This window comes from Lipotes vexillifer, unplaced genomic scaffold, assembly GCF_000442215.2.
Source record: "Lipotes vexillifer unplaced genomic scaffold, Lipotes_vexillifer_v1.1 scaffold195, whole genome shotgun sequence".
NCBI lineage: Eukaryota > Metazoa > Chordata > Mammalia > Artiodactyla > Lipotidae > Lipotes > Lipotes vexillifer.
In genome coordinates, this window is record NW_006799532.1 from 1,070,631 (window position 1) to 1,089,405 (window position 18,775).

The 18,775-nt window shown below is 36.7% G+C and overlaps 1 protein-coding gene across 1 annotated transcript in view; it reads right to left on the minus strand.

The window, feature by feature from the left end:
* DCC (DCC netrin 1 receptor) overlaps positions 1-18,775 on the minus strand; it is a 1,189,680-nt gene that overhangs the window by 89,521 nt on the left and 1,081,384 nt on the right. Inside the window, 1 exon segment of the mRNA XM_007471661.1 lies at positions 8,428-8,493. Within this exon segment, the coding sequence (XP_007471723.1) occupies positions 8,428-8,493 (66 nt within the window).

Sequence of the window (18,775 nt, forward strand, 5' to 3'; positions counted from 1 at the left end):
AGAGTGTCATAAAGTCCTAAGATAAATCTTTCCTGTGCTGCAACTGTACCACATGGTAGACAATATTTAGGCGAAAATAGAATGATAATTTGCTTATGTAAGCAAGAATGACTAATGATCCTTTAAATAGCTTTCTTTAAACCCTCAGTGATTAATCAATTAGAAATATTCTGATTTATGTCATATTTACTATTACAAGCTACCAAATTCTAAAAAGTATATATTAGCATATAGTTTTATTTATAAATAATTTAAAAAGTAGCAGAAAGCAATGAATTTGGATGTTTTCCTAGATCTAAATTTGAATGAGTTTCTTCAACAACCCATATTAGCTTTCTATACCCCTTGAGCAAAATCTTTAGGTCTTTTGTACCTCAGTGCCTTTACCTATAAAATGGAAATAATAATATTTATCATATGTAGTTACTGTCAGAATTAGAAAAAATACAGACAAAGCAACTATCTCAGCAACTATCTGACACAGTGTAATTGCTTATAATATCATTATGCTACTGAAACATTAAATAAAATGTTGCCTAAATTAATAATCTACCATATCATTTGGGATACTTTTGGTGTGGACTTCCAAACTATTGATACAAACTTTTTAGAAATAATATTCAATGTGAAAGATAAATTAACTTGTTTGCATAAGTGAATATAATAACCCACCACTTGCCTCAAAATTGAAACACTATCTTTTGACAAGTTATCTAAGAATCATTGGTTTTTTTTTTTTTTTTGAAAAGACAGTCACCTAAATTTAAACAAATTATTGCTGATTCAATATTGTTGGGGAAAAAAATTAAGTGCTACCGATATAACTTGAATCTCAGGGGCAGGTAACTCATCAAGTTTTTACACAGCACTTTCTGTTAAAAGATTCTGATTATAAATGAAAGAAAGAAGGTTTCCTTGAAGTAATTTTTTCATTTATTACAAAGGAATGAGGCAAGTAATGAAAGGTTAGAACTTCCTGTGTCATAGTTTTACTTAAAATTTAAAAAGTCATGTTACAGTAGTATCTCAATATGCCCTTTCTGTTCTTAATAAATTAATTGATTGGAATAAATTAACCTTTTATGTGAGAGTGTACAATGGAGGCCATTGGGGATCTCATGGATTTTATTAGCTTAACTTAAATTTAACAGTTCACCATTTCTGACAAACTTAGTTTGAGTCATACCTGGCAGTAACACTATGAATATTTTGTAAAACCATGTAAATTGGAATTTTTCAAATTTTTGCTCTTCTTTCTTTCTTTCCACCTAGGAAGATATCATGCTCCAAATTAGAAAATAATGACTCTGGATTCTGCTGAGCTTTAGATTAAGGGAGATATTGATGTCATTTGCCTCATACAGTTGGGTTCATGAGGGCTCCCATTATAAATCTTTGATTCCAGGCCTTTATGACCTCCGCACAAAAGTTCCATCAGTTTAAAACTTGGTTTTCAAGATCTTTCATTAATTTCCCAATCTCCATTTAAAGGCTGACTAATCAGAATATCTGACATTGAACAGGTAGTAAAGAAAGTCAAGTGCTATGATGTCTTTAGATGGAGTCGATCCTTGTTATTTGCAGTAGTTGTGTTCTATAAAGACATCACAAATACTAACTAAATGAGGGAATACAAAGTACTGCTTCTAGAGGAAACACAGTGTCATGTTGCTGGGAGCCTACCTTTTTATCAACCAATCAAAGCACAACCTTGTTTCATGTGGGTTTCTGTTTAAAGGTGCCTTAATTAATATGTAATGTTAATTTTGATTCATTAACATTGAACTCATAGCCAACAGTGCTATAAATTCATGCCTGAGTGAAGCTTAATTAACACACATATTCTCTCCATCAGACACATCAGTCTTTAGTGTTTAGGAACACTAGAAAGCACTTCATCACCACATTTAGGGACAGCTTTAAACAGTGAAACCACTAAGAAAACCCCACAAAAATGTGAAAAATTGGTACTAAATGTCGTGCCAAAAGGACACATGCATGGTATGAGAGCTGAACCATCAAGGCAGAACGCCACCTTGTTCCAGCTCAGCTGAGTTTGTGAGCACTGGGCTGCTCAAATTTCTGGCTGCTCTGCACATGTCCAAGGATGATCATAAAAGCACCATAATTATTGGTTTTGGGGGTTAGAAATAAAATTTTAGAGAGTAGGTAAATTCATGAATAGAGAACCTGCAAATAATGATGATCAACCATATATCTAAATATATTAAAAGAGTGCTCTAAATTAGGAAAAAATTTAGAACTCACAAATCTAGATTGTGTAGGTAAGAGTTCTGGGAGACAGCCTGACTCCAAAAGGGGCAAGGTGACCTTTGCCCCTTTCAGAAGCTGAATGGTGTAATTCAAAGGCTTACAAATCTCCTCCAGGGCACTGTGATTATTTCATGAGATAACGGATGCATCACACTGACCACACACCCTGGCACAGAGTTGGTGCTCAACAGATATGATGCGACCCAATACATTTCATCCTATGTGATTTTTCCAAATTAAAGAAAAATACAGTATCCTAATTCATCTGTTCCTGGTGTTAGCCTAAGAGTGTGGGTATCCGATGTCTGAGTAATCAAGACCTAGATAGGTTTCATTAAAATCAGTGAGAAGGGAGTCACATTTTTTTAATATCACATGAGCATTCCATCCAACTTAATTTTCATGATATCTGATCACCGCAAATGATTTCATCCTTTTTATATTAAATTTAATAAAAGCAAACATAGATTTCATAATCTGTTGGGTCTAAAGTCTTAGTAATGATTAGAAAATGGGTTTCGTGTAACTACTAATAAGGTCATTAATTTTTATGATACTTGGTAGGCTTTCAAAAATATTTTATGTGTCTTATCATATTTGCCCTCAAAAATTCTGCAGTAGGGCTTCCCTGGTGGCGCAGTGGTTGAGAATCTGCCTGCCAATGCAGACGACACAGGTTCGAGCCCTGGTCTGGGAAGATCCCACATGCCATGGAGCAACTGGGCCCGTGAGCCACAATTACTGAGCCTGCGCGTCTGGAGCCTGTGCTCCGCAACAACAGAGGCCGCGATAGTGAGAGGCCTGCGCACCGCGATGAAGAGTGACCCCCACTTGCCACAACTAGAGAAAGCCCATGCACAGAAATGAAGACCCAACACAGCCATAAATAAATAAATAAATAAATACATTGTGTATTATTAAAAAAAAAAAAAAAAATTCTGCAGTAGGTTCATGGATAGACTGGTACTCTGAGTGCTTAACTATCACATAGAACACAAAGCCATGTATCGAATCCAGGAGTCCTGGCTCCCATGTTGAGAACCTGGTCTCATTGCCACAATGGCTGAGCCCTAATAGCTACACAATATCAATAGGCAGGTAAACAATGTGAACATAAGATTGACAAGTTCAGTTCTGGGGAGACAAACAGATCCAATGAAAGCTTCTAGTTGGGAAATTAACTTCCCTCCCATGATTGCAGTGTTCTCAGATAACAGTTTTGTTATTAGAACACTTTCAGCTCAACGTAAGTCTTCATAATTTCACAGGTCTTTGAATTTGAACAGACATTCATATGGTATTGAACATTTCAAAGCATTTCACCCTGAAATAATGTACTATATAGTCAATCAGCTGGAAGAGATCTCACAGATAATCTAGCCCAGTGTTCCCTAAAATGAAATATTAATCACCATTATGGGGGAAAAAGGTTCCTTGGTCAATTAAGGTGGAAAACATATTTTTTCCCTCAAATATGAGACTTTTGAACATGCTAATGTGAACTATGCATTGCCAGGAGAGGCAGCGCAGAAATGGCAGAGAATGTATTCAATTATCCCATAAATAAGATCCAACTGGGTGCTGTGGATATGATGTTGTGATCAAACTATGGGTAAGTGGTAATTATATGATATGATGCAGGTGTTAACTATGGTTGTTACCATTCGGGATTATTTAAGTGGATCAAATCAGCTCATTGTACACCTTAAACTTACACAATGTTATACATCAATTATTTTCCAATAAAGCTGGAGGCAGGGGGAAAAGCCATGAGAGGATTCAAGTAGGCAAAAAGAAACAATATGAGGTAAGACACATACACGGTTGTGAGATAGTCAGAGGCTTGCCCAACTAGTTGGACCAGAGAAGAAAAAAAATTCCTATATATTAAATGTTCTGTCTTCCGTTCCTGAAACATGTACCCCATCTGGGTCACTGTGACATGAACAGAATGTCAGGTTACTTCTCACCTGAGATCAAGGCATAGCCAATAGAAGGGAGTTGTGAAAGCTCCATTTCTGAGCTATTTTTCTGGAAGGGTGGAGAAGGAAAAACAGCCAGGCTATGAAACCATTAGAATGTATTTATGGGGCCACATATATATCATTTCCTAATAATGTATATGTCATGGTCTTCTTGTATATTGTGTAGTCTGAGAATAATTTCCAAATTAGCATATTGATTGCTCCCTACCAAAAAAGAGGGGGGCATAATTGTTGATCTCATGGAGCTTACAATTCACTGGACAAGATTTATATTAAACAAATCATGAAGCAAATAAATATAACATTACCACTATAGTTCGTGTTTTAAACAAAAGTAGAGTTCATGTAGAAAGATATAACATGAGGATGTGATACGAGGTCACTGACAGAGGAGGGAGGTCATGAAAGGCCTCATTATAGAAGCGACATTTAAGCTAAATTATGAAGTGTTGCTAGGAGTTAGTTCTTGTTCCTTTACAAGGGAACTGAGAGCAGACTGTGTGTATCTCGGGAACATTGGGAGCAAAAAGGAAATGGCACAAAATGAAGCTGAAAAGAGAAACAGGACCTTGTTCACATGAGCCCTGTAGATCACGTTCAGTTATCCTCAGTAAAATCACAGATGGTTTAAGAGTTTTCAGCAACGTGACAGGCTTGATTTGTTCCAAGGAGACATCTCTTCCCTCTGCGTGGAGAGGGGTTGGTGGTGGAAAAATAGAGACCAGCTAAGAGGATATGGAATTCTCCAGGTGAGAGCTGATGATAGCTTAAACTGAGATGGTGGCAACTTCAGTCAAGCAAGGAGGACACGTACACAATATAGTTTGAAAGTAAATGAATAAAGCAGATTGCACTTGGGGCAGGAAAGAAAGGAGGAGTCAGGTTCAGGCCTCAGCAATATCCTTATGTCTAGGATGAGGGAGAGGGTGAAAGGGCAGGTAGGCTCAGTGGGGCAAGAACAAAAGTTCAGTCTTGAATATGTCAGGGTTGAGATCTTATGATGAATTGTAAAGAGGCAGCTAGAAGGTCTGTGTTAGATATATAAATGTGGGAGCTCGCATATAGATGGAATTTGAAGCCTGGGAGTAGATAAGATCACCAAACTCAAGGGTATAGAGTGAGCAGAGATGCTCTCTCAAGACTAATCCTCTAGTATTCAGGTAGAAGGCGAGGACCTGGCAAAAGGAAGTGAGTACCAAACGAGTTTCCCAATGATTACTTGACAATGAAACACTTTTTTTTCTCAGAGATTCTCATGGGACCCATGTACCCTGGACCAACCTTTCGGGAATGCTAATCAAGCTCGGTGGTTGTTAACTGGGGAGATTTTGCCCCCCGAGGGGAAATTTGGCAATGTCTAGAGACAGTTTTGGTTGTTACAACATGGTAGAGGGGAAATACTATTGGCATCTAGTGGATGAAGGCCAGAGATGTTGCTAAACATCCTACAGTGCACAGGATGAACCCAACAACAAAAAAATTATCCAGTCCCCCAAAAATTATCCAGTTCCAAATGGCAATGGTTTTGTAGTTAAGAAACCCTGATCTAGCTTAACACTTTCTATGTTCAGATGAAAAACGGAGATCCAGAGAGTTTAAGTGACTTGATTCACACATTTCTAATCCATGGCAAAATCAGTTCTAGAACCTGGGGTTTGGGATTAGTCTGAGGGCCTTAACATCATTTCATATAGATAATGTTTAGATAGTAGGTGGGCAGAGCCTCTCGTAGACTAGAGCTTGAGACCCCTGGGACACTCTAATTATCTTTACTTAAGGGAAATCAAAACTAGAGGGAAAATCATGGCTTTTTCTCCTAAACACAGAGTTTAAGTCATGTTTTACAGAACACCTAATACAATTCTAAATATACAAAAACTAATTAATAACATTAATTTTTAAATAATGCTTCACCGAAGTATCAACACCTATCAAACTTAAGTTTTCAAAGGTTGAAGTCAATATAACAACGCTTTTGCAGGGTTTGTAGATCTCTTTACCAAAATTGCTAATTTTGAAAATTTTAGGAAAAGCTACCAACAAAAAGAAATTGGTGATTTATCTTCCCCAATGAAAAAAGGATGGAACCGAAGTAATTTTCACTGGTGTTATCCTTCCTACAAATATAAACTACAAAATCACATTTTCAGAAGCTGAAGATTTTCCTGCTTTAAGAATGTGGACCACAAGATTGAATGCATCATCAAAGTAAAATACTACCATATCACCACATATTAGCTTTGACTCTACCTGCCATCAGAAAATAATTTAGGAAGCCTCTTCAGTTTCCTCAATTTAACTAAGGGCTCCCAACTTCAAGAGTAAACATGAACTATAGCTTTGTTTTTCTTTATTTGAATTCCAAGAGTGCTTTTTTAAAACAGTGACACGTTGTAAGAGAAAGTAAATGATTAGCGAGGTCTAAATTTATTTGCAAGTGGCTTGAGTATCCTGACAATAAACCATTATTCTATTACAATTCTTTGAAGGGTGAATGAAGAAGTATAAGGAGAGATAGGAAACCTCTCTAATTCTGTCACTACATGAGGGGATGTATGAAATTTTCATTGTATATGAGGTTCAAAAACTCAAGGAATTTCAAGATTTTTTGCTCTTATTTATGCAGCCTACTTAGCAAAGGTGTGGTGGGGTTAGAGTTTCATCAGTCAATTTTTCACTTATATATATAATTTGAAAATATACCCCCTTCTTAAGGTATAAGACATTAGTAGAATTTTAATTAGGAAGGTAGAGTTTTCAGATGCCTTTGCTGATTTGCTTGTAAAAGCCCAAGCTAAAGGCAAATTACATATTTTCTATCATTTACTGGATAGCGAAATAGGATAGGAAATAGATTAAGTATGCCCGCTACCATCCGTGCCTCTCTGAGGTTATCAAGTCAGCTTAATTAATCATGTAGCCTGTAATAATTAGTTATTCCAGTAGGGATTCTAGAAATGTTTCAGGTACTTTGTTCACCCCATTCATTTAACAGGAAATGCCTAAAACATCATTAAGTGTTGCAGAAAAATTGAGAAGGGGTAATGCCAACCATCTATCTAAACTGGCTCTAAGTCATTGGATGCCATTCATCTATTTTATCTTCATGACTTTCTCCTGTGAGATAATGTACATCAGATCAAATTTAATTACCATTATATTTCTCACTAGGAATCTTAAATAGTAAAAAAATAAAGTGACATGCATTTCTCTCAATTACTGTCATTCTCTTCATCTGAAGTTTGACTCCTGTGAAAAGAAAAATCCTTATCTGTTAACTTATCTGTTAACATCAAATTTGGGCTGAGGTTTCTTTTCAATCAGAGAATTCATTTTCTTTTGAAGGCAAGTTAAAATAGTCCACAGCAAACTTCTAAACTTGATCCAAAATTAGGACTGCCAGATTTAATAATTAAAAATAAAGGAGGTTCAGTTAAATTTGAATTATTTCTAGTTCCCTATGGATATGTACACTGAGATGCCCATGTACGTTGAGATGGTAACCCCTTGCAACATTTTTCTTTATCTCAGATTCATAGGCAATTAGAAAGGATTCAAATTTTACTGGGCCTCCTGTATTTTCAGTTGTTCCATTTGGCAATTCTATCCAAGATTAGTGATCTTTAGGACACGCAATTTAAGAGAGTATACTGTTCTGTGTCTTTGGCTTACATTTGCTTCACCTGTACTTATATAACCACTGCTCAGTAGTGGATGGAAACTGTGAGGAAATAATTATTCTTTCTCAATTGTCCATATTCCAATTGCCTCTTAATTTCCTGGCACTCTGACTCTTGAAAAAGTCCCACTAACTTCAGTTTATGAAACTGTGTGGGCTTCAGTCACCTCTCTACAATAAAATTGTAGAAATATTTCAAATATATATAGTACTTTCAAACCTAGAGAGTTAACAGCCATGCATCATTTATAAAATTCTCTATGCTTGGACTTTTCTGACTGTTTTGTGTACTTGTCAACTCTCATCGGCATTGTCTCCTGGTGGAATATGCTCCAGGTTTGTTAATAACTTCACCTTCCTATTATTCCCACTAAAACCCTAAGTCTGGGGTACTTGGCACTTGCAGTCAGAAAATTTGCCTCAGACACTCTAGAATTAACAATTTTAATTAATATAACGAATCCAATAGAACCTAATTTATATACTTACCGTTGAGAGTGCTTCTATCAATCAAATTAGTATCAACTGGCCAATAACCTCCATCTCCATGGCGACCTGTTTATCCGGAAAATATACCAGAAAGTTAGTGGACCTGCAACATGAAAGCACAAACGAAACAAAATAGACAAAAACTAACAAATATTTAAAAATACACAAACAACTGAATAAGACTATTTTATCCACTTCAAAGAAAGACTGAAAAGAATGATACCATTATACTTTGCAAGAAAATGTTATTTTCTATGCGTGAGAAAAATCTGTCACAAAAATACTCTTTTAAACAAGCTAAATTCAATTCCTCACTGAAAAGCTGACCCACCCCCCCTTTTTTCTCCAATACTCTTGTTAATGTGTCACCAAAAGGTACAGTACCAGTGTTAGTGTTGCTGTCTTGAACATCTCAGAACAGGAGTGCTGGTGTTGGCTCCTAGAGTGACAGAGCCCACCTCCTTCATGTTCTAAGAGGTCCAGTCTACACTGTTGCCATTGAACATGACTCTGTGGCAAAGTATCATTATTACTGTACCAGGGGACAGTACTTTTTGCCTTATAACTGGGCTTTGAGTAGTCTTTGTGTTCTGTGCCAAATAGGTACCTGGAAATGAGCTATTGGGTATGGAATAAAGAGTAGAGAGCATGTCACAGCCCACATGGTCTGAATATTTCTTATAAACACGCCAAGAAAGAAGGAAGGTTTTTCTAGTAGCACACATTTGGAACCACTGCCTTCTATTAGGTGTTCAACAGTTGTAAAAGTAGTCTTTAAGAGAAATGAGCCAGAAATTAACCAGAAATAATTATACTATCATCCATATTTTAATTAATAGTTTTTCACTACAGGTAATCCCCTTTTCTATTGGTACATTTGTAGAACTGTGATTATTTGGTTAGATTTTGAGTTCTACAATACCTATTAGAAAAAACATTTGGGAGTTGAATCTATACTGAAACACGTACAAGACTACAGCTAATTCTTTATACACTTCAGAGTGTTATTTGTGAAGGCAGTTATAATCACTGCGCGATGTCGAGGAAGCCAGCTGGGGCAGCCAACTACGATAACATTGGTTGTTTTTCTCACATGTATAGATTTTCTTTTTCTTTTTTAAGACTTTCAAGTCCTGCTCTTGAGACATTCCTTTGCATACCAAACACTCTTCTTAATAAAGCTTTTCCAAGAGCTCATCATTTTATTTGCAAAAGAGTTGTGAAGAAACAACTTAAATCTTGTTACCGGTCTATGCATTCACAATTTAAAAAAAATTCTTTCAATATTAAGTCAGAGCTGAACTAAGAGGGTTAAGCTTCCAACAAGCAATGATAAATTAATTCAATCACATCATATTCTGTTTTCAGGGTAAACTGGTACATTTAAAATCTGCTGGCCAATGACTCTGGGTATATAAAGAAGTGGGAATTAGGATGGAGGCTCCAATGTGTGTGTGTGTGTGTGTGTTGGGTAGGTGATTGGGGAGGAGCAACTGAAATAAGCAGCAGTTGTGAAAATTTTGGGGGGTTGACTGATAAGCCTAACCCTTTTCCCAAATACCTTGCTTGTGTGACTCTGACACATCTGGGGTTTCAATAAGTGGAGGATAAGCTTGGGCCATGGGACATTGCCAGATCAATGTTGGAAGAAATGAAGTGAGACAGAAGTTCTGTATGAATATTAAGATTACTTTTCTCACATCTGAAAGCAACTAGATTGCAAAGCAGTCAGCCAAAAAGATGCTAACAGCCCCATCACTTAGGCCATTAAAGCAATAAATGATTCCTGTTGGGAATATTAGATGTGTTTAGTTAACTTGGTAAATTTCATAAGCACTGATTAAGGGAAACAGAACTAATTAGGCTCTGTAAGACGAAAAGTCAGTTAATGCAAAGATATAAACTACTATTGGATCCCAGAGGTCTTAAATTTTTAATGGAGCATAAAACTGATAATAATTCATTCAAAATGTATTAAGTGCCTACTATATGCAAGGTACAGTCCTAGATCCTCAGGGAAAGCATAGTATAAAAAGATTTATCAGATATGGAACCTGCCATGACAGATAGAGTTGGCTCACTGTATCCAAATCCTATACAGGCCTATTTATGGTTAATATCAGCTAGCTGCAGATAGTTTGTAACTTATTCTGACTTTAAAGATTTAAGAATAAGTTAATTCTTACTATAAAATCACTATCACTGCATTGATTTACTATTACTATGAAATCACTATTAGATTGAATTGAAAATGTTTTTCATTTATCTAGTATTATTAAAAGAACTACATGCAAATAAAAGATAATGCATTATTTTTAGTCTTACGTTACATGTTGCACAATTAAATTTATCTTAAAATCCCTGAATTTCCTTTTTTGCTTATTATATTAAATCTCTAACATTTTTCAAAATTAAAAATTCCAAATAAGTAAATGAATACATGGATATCTAAATATGACATTTGTGGAAGTAATATAATACATTTCGATGTATATGCATTTTATTTTTAATTATTCAAATAGAGTTCAATGTAGTTCCAAAAACTGGGAATGGGTAGTTTCTTTTTTTTTTATTATGGAATTAGTAATATGATTTTACATGAACTCAGGAATCAAAATGTACTATATGAATATACTAATATATTCTACAGAATATAAAGAAGAACTCTTTTGTTACTATGTACCCATATTTCCTTAATAATAGAAATGAGGGTGAGGAAAAGAATTAAGATGATAAAGAGTAATGAATTTATATATCACTTAACCACCTATGGATTTCATTCAGATAATTTCATCAAAAAATCACTTCTTCCAGAAAGTTTTGATAACTAAAGCAAATGTTTTATACTTTTCAAAATGTTTTGAAACCAAAGAATGGTGGTTTCAGGAAGAAAAATAAAACAAAGAAAATGATCCCATGTCTGACTTTAAAAAGAGGAAGACTGCATCTTTTTAGAGTTATTCAAAATAGTTTAAATAGTTTTAAATGTATTTTATTTAGGTACCTCTAAGGAAGGTCCAAACCAAAGAATTCATGCTCCTCCCCTTGGTTTATACTCCTAAAATATTATAAATGAAAGAGTCATTTAAAGAGTTACTTTTTATATTTTATTGAAGGGATAGATCATCCTATTTTGGCAAGAGACATATACTCTCTTAAGCAAAAACTAAAGTCTCCATGATTTCCCTGACAGTTACTCTCTGGATTGAGGGGAAAATGGGCAGAGGTAATATGAATTCCTTTAGGAAGTGTGATTATTATATTTCTTGCTGCTTACCAAAGTGACGTTTACACTCTGTTCTCAATACTTGATAAGTGACTAAACTGAACTAGAATACTTTGTAATGTGTTAATAATGTAAACACATTTGAAGTTACTACTATTATACACATTAATCTATGTTCTTGTTCTTACACTATCACTTAAAATATTGCTTCTGTATTTTTTTATTGTGGGGTGTGTGTGTGTGTGTGTGTGTAAAATTAAACAGTACAATGTTTACATTAAACTCCTACTTATAGCACACATAGGCAGATGAAGAATATTCCCCATGATAAAAAATTTTTAGCACCTAGAAAAGATTAATTCAATTGGAATTTCAGTTCTAGAGTGGTTTTTCTGAGTGGATGTTTATAAGTTCAGGGAGGAGTGAATGGAAAATTAATCTGCAGAGGACATGGAGAAAGCTGAACGTGTACTGTCCAATACACAGATCATATTGAGACATATTTAAAGCAGATGATTCTTCAGAGGCTGAAAAATGTGGCTAAGGGAGCGATTTACCATACAGTTAATACTGCTGCCTTTGAACAAAGGCATCAGGGCATCTAAAAACCAGAAAGCAAAATCATAACCTATGCCTATGACATTTCAAACATATATTAATAGGAAAAACTCATGAGCTCCTCTCACTCTCTCCTCAGGTTCAACACATTGTTTTCGAGTTAACATGAATGAAAGTTCATTGATTAAAAGAAAGTACAATGTTACTACTTCATATGTAAGGGCAGCTGACATGCCTGCCATATACTGAGTCCTGGTGCTCAACAAATACTGTGCCAAGCCTATGAGCAATAATCTTTGGGAATGCATTTGGTGACCTACTCTGAGTCAGACACAGTGCAAGAGAACCAAATACCCCATTGTCTATCCTCTCCTTGACCATGAGAGGCAGTTCTTTGGGAGTTCCAATTTCTGCCTTTCTGCCATAAAATATAAATAGAGTAGACTATGAGGAGAAGTAAATTCACTTTCTAAGAATCCTCAGAAAGCAATCTAAAATATAGGATTACAATTTCACATACGAATGTTATGAACAGTGACTGTGTAGCTACTATGAAAATCAAGGCACTTTAAGAGTGATAGAAGGTGCTATTATCAATTTTGCCTGGACTCAGGTATCAATTATGACATTCCTGGACAAAAAGGAACTTATATTGATCCTAGACATGAACAATTTAACAAATAAACCCTTAATTCCTGGCTCTTGGTTGACATCACAGTTTGATTCTGGGTCCTGAGTTCCTGAGGCATATGTGTGATCTTTTGCAGAATGTGGCAAATGATGGGTAAAGAAAGTTGCCTGAGTGATGTTCTAAAGTAGAAAAAAAGTTTACAAACATTTCCCTCTTCTTCTTTTGCAAACACCAAAATGAAAGCAGCACTAGGTCAGAATAAAGGCAGCACTAGGCCAGACCAACTGGTATCTGGATGTCTGAACATCCAGCCAAAGAAAAGAGAAGAAACACACACACACACACACACACACACACACACACATATATATGAAATACATATATACACATGTACGTGTATTATGAAATATTTCAGAAGCACATTGGTTACTCTTATGAATTCTACTACCACTCATTTTCAACATCTTGCAAGGGACAATGGACTCAAAAGGCAAACACCAGGAGACCAAAGTACCTGTCCAGATCAACAAGATCTTCTGCTCATAGGAAAGAAGTGGCCTCATTAAAGACTTCAGGTAAGGGGAGCCCATACATTCTTATCTATAGGACTTTAACTACAATTAGTCTGTGTCCATTTATCTGGTTGCAGATGAAAACTTGTCAACTGCTTCTGATCACACGTCATAAGCTTCCACATATGAAAAGCTAAATAAGTGTATTAGTTATTGCTATTACTATTCACATAAGTTTAGAGTGAAACTTCTGTTAAAATTGAATTGTTAAGAGCATAAAAAACAAAGGTGACTTAATAATATTACTGATATCTTGAAGCAGGATAGTCTCTGAACTGTCTCTGCTCACAAGAATCTCCTTGAATGCATTCTTTCTTATAGTGTATCTGGAATAATGGCCAGCATATGGGTCTAAGAAATCACTTTTAGATGCAGCGCAGTCTTTATGAAAATCTAAAAAGCATCCTGTTTCTCTAAACGTGGACACTTTCCTGGATGACTAGGTCTTCCCAAGAGCCAGTTCATTTACCAGATGCAACGTGGAGGATGAGGCAGTCTTGTGTGCATGATAAAGGAGATCTGTTCTCAAAGGCTACTGATGATCTATGAAAGCCTGCCCCACCTGGATGGTGCACAAGCTTATCCCAAAAGCAGTGTGAGGTACGTTTGTGTTTCAGTGAAGTTGCCAAGTAGTACATGGAGAAGTAACAGAAGAGCATGAATGCTTTTTTCTTCTTCAAGTGACTGCATGTTGGGAAGTTGCAACTATAGTATGAAAACACTAGAATGTGAGCATCCTGATGGCTGCACTGCTAGTATGTGTAAATAATAACACTGTTAGAGCACAAAATTTCTTCATTCATATATCTGTCCATGCTCCATCCATCTAGTCAACAAATGTGTTGAGTGGACCACTCACTGTTCTAAGAATTAGGGATATAAAATGACTATTGCAGAGGCTCATAATTTAGTGAGGGGAAAATGTTAAGTGAATAATAATAATACACTGGAATATCCAAAAGTTAAAAAATTATAAGTAGGTGACACAATGGAAAAACAGAACGATTGACTATTTCTACCTAGAAAAATGATGGAAGGTATTTCAGAGGTGATATCTGAGTTGAGAATTAAAGGATGAGTGGAAAGGTATCAGGTAGAAAAGAATGGACTGGGTAAGCTTAGAAAAATAGGCAGAGATGAAATAATAAAACTGTTTATATGCTCTATCAAAGTGTCTAGAATTTTTCTTATTGGGGACAGAGATCCACTGAAGGTATTTTAAGCAGGAGAGTGACCCAATTAAATATGCATTTAGGAATATTATTCTAGCTGAGTGTGAAGAAAAAAATAATTAGGAGAGACCGTTGTAATAAATAGGGTGAGAATAATATTAATTATGAATCCATGGCGTAGACATTATTAGCTCCATTTTATAGAAGAGTAAACTGTGGCTTAGAAAGACTAACTAACATACTCATTTTAAGTGGTTGAATCTGCCTGACTCTGACGATGATGATTTTATCCTTAGCGGGCAAATTAATAAATGAAAGACGAATGCGGAGTGAGTTGGACAGAAATTAGAGCACCTCCTAGAGTTTATGGTAGTGTGAGGGTTTAGTGGTGTGGGTGTGACTTGAGGTGGTGGCTCCACTCTCAATAGGGCACACAGAACGCAACAGACTTCGGAAAAGAAACAACACAGTTCTGTTTGTCACCATTCAGAGCACTGGGACAAATGAAGGTGACCCTTCAGAAGAGGCATAACAGAAGTCGACAAATAAAGCTAGGAAAACTCTTTGAAGATGATGGATATTGAAGCCCTATTCCTATTCCAGATTTTTCTTTCCTCTCCCTGACCCACACTCTCATGACTCCTCCCCCTTGCAAGCAAGACGTGATCAGCACTGGCAGCCAAAAGTGAATGTGGTTTGCAGGGCTCTGGATCCAGGGGAGCATGCTGGTCTGCATAGCCAGTGTAACAGTAGGTACTCAATGTACTGAAAAGTAAAAAAGCTTAAGAACTACTGTGTTGGCGCAGAGAGAAAAAGCAAAACCCAGTTACCAATTTATATCTTAACCATAGTGTACTTCTCTGCACAGTGGTGTCCTAATTATGCCCTGAACACATCCTGCAATCCTCACTAATTGAGCAGCTTCTTGGCTTCTTGATCTTCCCATTGTAGGCTTTTTCTAAATAAAACTTCAAGTAATCTTTCCCTCTGTAGTTATTTGTGCTCACTCAAGTACTACTCACATATTTAAAGCCCAGTCTTGTGGGGTTTTTTTGTTTTGTTTTGTTTTTTAACATCTTTATTGGGGTATAATTGCTTTACAATGGTGTGTTAGTTTCTGCTTTGTAACAAAGTGAATCAGTTATACATATACATATGTTCCCATATCTCTTCCCTCTTGCGTCTCCCTCCCTCCCACCCTCCCTATCCCACCCCTCCAGGCGGTCACAAAGCACTGAGCTGATCTCCCTGTGCTATGCAGCTGCTTCCCACTAGCTATCTACCTTACGTTTGTTAGTGTATATATGTCCATGCCTCTCTCTCGCTTTGTCACAGGCCTAGAGTCTGTCATACAGAGTGAAGTAAGTCAGAAAGAGAAAGACAAACACCGTATGCTAACACATATATATGGAATTTAAGAAAAAAAAATGTCACGAAGGACCTAGGGGTAAGACAGGAATAAAGGCACAGACCTACTGGAGAACGGACTTGAGGATATGGGGAAGGGGAAGGGTGAGCTGTGACAGTCTTGTGTTTTAACAAGTCTTTTCTGCTGCTACTCACAGTGATTCCCATCTAAAACCCTATAACATACATACTCAGACGGTACTACCTGCTTTAGCATTTCATACTTTTCATATTGGGCTGGGAGTCTTTATATCCTAACTATACTGCATGTCCTTGAAAATGAACCCATGGAACTGGACTTCTTTCTTATGTTTCACCACACCCAACACAGTGCTAGGTAAATAGTTATAAAGGAGTGGTCAAAAATGAGTCCAACTCTTTTCATACTGCCCATTTGGAATTTCAAAAACTCATCTGCACCCATTAGTTTCGATTCTCTCCTTACATACTCAGAATTACAAGCAGCTGGTGAAAGGCAAGTGTAAAAATTTTCTGCTAACAAGAAATGACAGGAAGGGTGGTGGTAAAGAAAAGGGCACAGCAGGTCAGAATCATCTGCAAATGTGACCACCATTTCCTGAGTCACAGAGAACTTGGTGTCTTTCTGTTTAGCTTTAATTTAATAGATGAATATTAAAGATACACTGTCCCTATTGGAAAAATATGCATCTTTTTAATCTCCCCCAAGATCAATCACATATATAGTCATCCCTCAGTACCTGCAAGGATTGGGTCCAGGACTTGCCTCGGATGCCAAAATCTGCAGATGCTCAAATCTCATAGATCATAGACATAGTACAGGATCCAACATTGGTTGAATCTGCAGGTTTGGAACAGGCAGATAGGGAGGACTGACTGTACAGTATCCACAGCCATGAGCACTATTACTTTGGGGATCTCCAAACTATACTCTGGATTAGATGGTAAAGTCTGTCTTTCCAGATTATTCTGTGACTGTTTCCCAAAGATTTGTAGCATAATTCAATTCAACAAATACTTATCTGGCAACTATAATATGAGAGATTCACAATTAGAGATTGGGGGTGCTTAGAGGCAGGGATGACAATGTCAATGAGACTGGCTCTTTGCCATCAAAGAATTTACAGCCTGGCCAAGAGGCTGGGAATCAAAATGGTAAACTATAAGAAACAGACAACATAGCAAGGACTAAATTGGGTGTTATGGACACACAGAAGAATAAAAGACCAGAAAGGTAAGTAAGGCTTCTTGGACAAAAGACAATTGAGAAGGAGTCTTAAAAGATGAGGACCTCTCTCAGTAAAGAAAGGGAGAATGTACTGCTAAGACTAAGAGAACAGTACCAGTTAGAGCATGGAGTTCCAAAAATACACTTTTCCAAGAGTGATTTGTGGATCTTTGCTAATAGACTGTGACATATGTGGAGGGATAAACTGGCCGTGAGGCTAGAAGGGGGAATTTGGGGTCAGACAGCCAGGACCTTGAGGTCAAAGAACTGACTTCATTCCATGAGAAACAGTGAACCACCTATGTTTCAGAAAGAAAACTGAGGAGGCAGAATCCAGGACTGATAGAAGTGGGCAGAAAATAAAGCTAGGAACTTGATATTTGGCTGATGTCTACAGCAAAGAAGTACATTCTGCAACATGGTGGGCCTTACAATAAGAACTTGTCTAAGGAATCATTTGGGACTCCCCTGGTGGTCCAGTGGTTAAGACTCCGCGATTCCAGTGCTGGGGCATGGGTATGATCTTTGGTCGGGGAACTAAGATCCCAAATGCCAGTGCGGCCAAAAAAAAAATTAAAAAAAAAGAGAAAGATATCTTTTTGTATTAATGAAAATGTCTATCTTTCAGGTCTGAGAAGATTAAAATTATACCATGAATCATGTCAACTTCTGCAAGCACTGAGTCCTTTTTTTTTTTTTTTTTCTTTCAAAGTTACCTATTAAAACATAAAAACTCCTGAGAGGTTGACTAGGCAGTTTCTTGAACTGCTTGCTGGGGCCAGGATAAGCATCTTAACATTTTACCAAAAGCACATTACTTGTTTTTTTTTGCCTCTACTTTCTCACCATAGTCATAATTTCCAGAATTGCAAAATTCTGGAGCTGAGAAAAACATGGGAGAATAGCTTTTTCAAGGGGCTGTAGCCAGCAGCTGAATAATAAAGTGAGTTGAAATTACATACCATAACTGGCTAAAAAGAGGTTTCATTTTCAATTAAATGACTCCCATCAAATGGTGCTAAAGGTTTCAATTTTTCAAACAGCAGCCTGGTTGCTGTCATCCAAACCCTGCAAAATCTGGATTGCATGAACTAAATTCCAAGCTTGACTAGACTGCCTTGAAAACCTTATTTCCCTGAAATTGGAAACAATTAACATTCTGTTTATTCATGAGATTAAATCAGCTGAGGTGTAAAATGGCAGGTGTAGTGTTAAGCACTTGGCCTGCATACCCTATTGAGGAAAGACAAAGACCTTTAAACTGGGTGAATTTATGGGAAGGATGTATAAGTTTCATTATCTTGATAACAAAGTAGGAGTCGATTAACTCAGTGCATTTCCAGAAATTATACATTGGTATGAGCAGAGATTCTCAAGTTAGTTAGCCTGGGTATATATCTCAGCCTAACCACTTACACATACTGTGAGCATTTGGGCAAGATTTAACCTCTTGGCGTTTTATTTTCTGCATCTGTAAGGATGTTGTCAGAACTAAATATGATAGAACATGCACAGTGCACAGAAGAGTGATGGATGCACAGTCGGAGTGCTGAAATGTGAAGTGCTACCCTACAC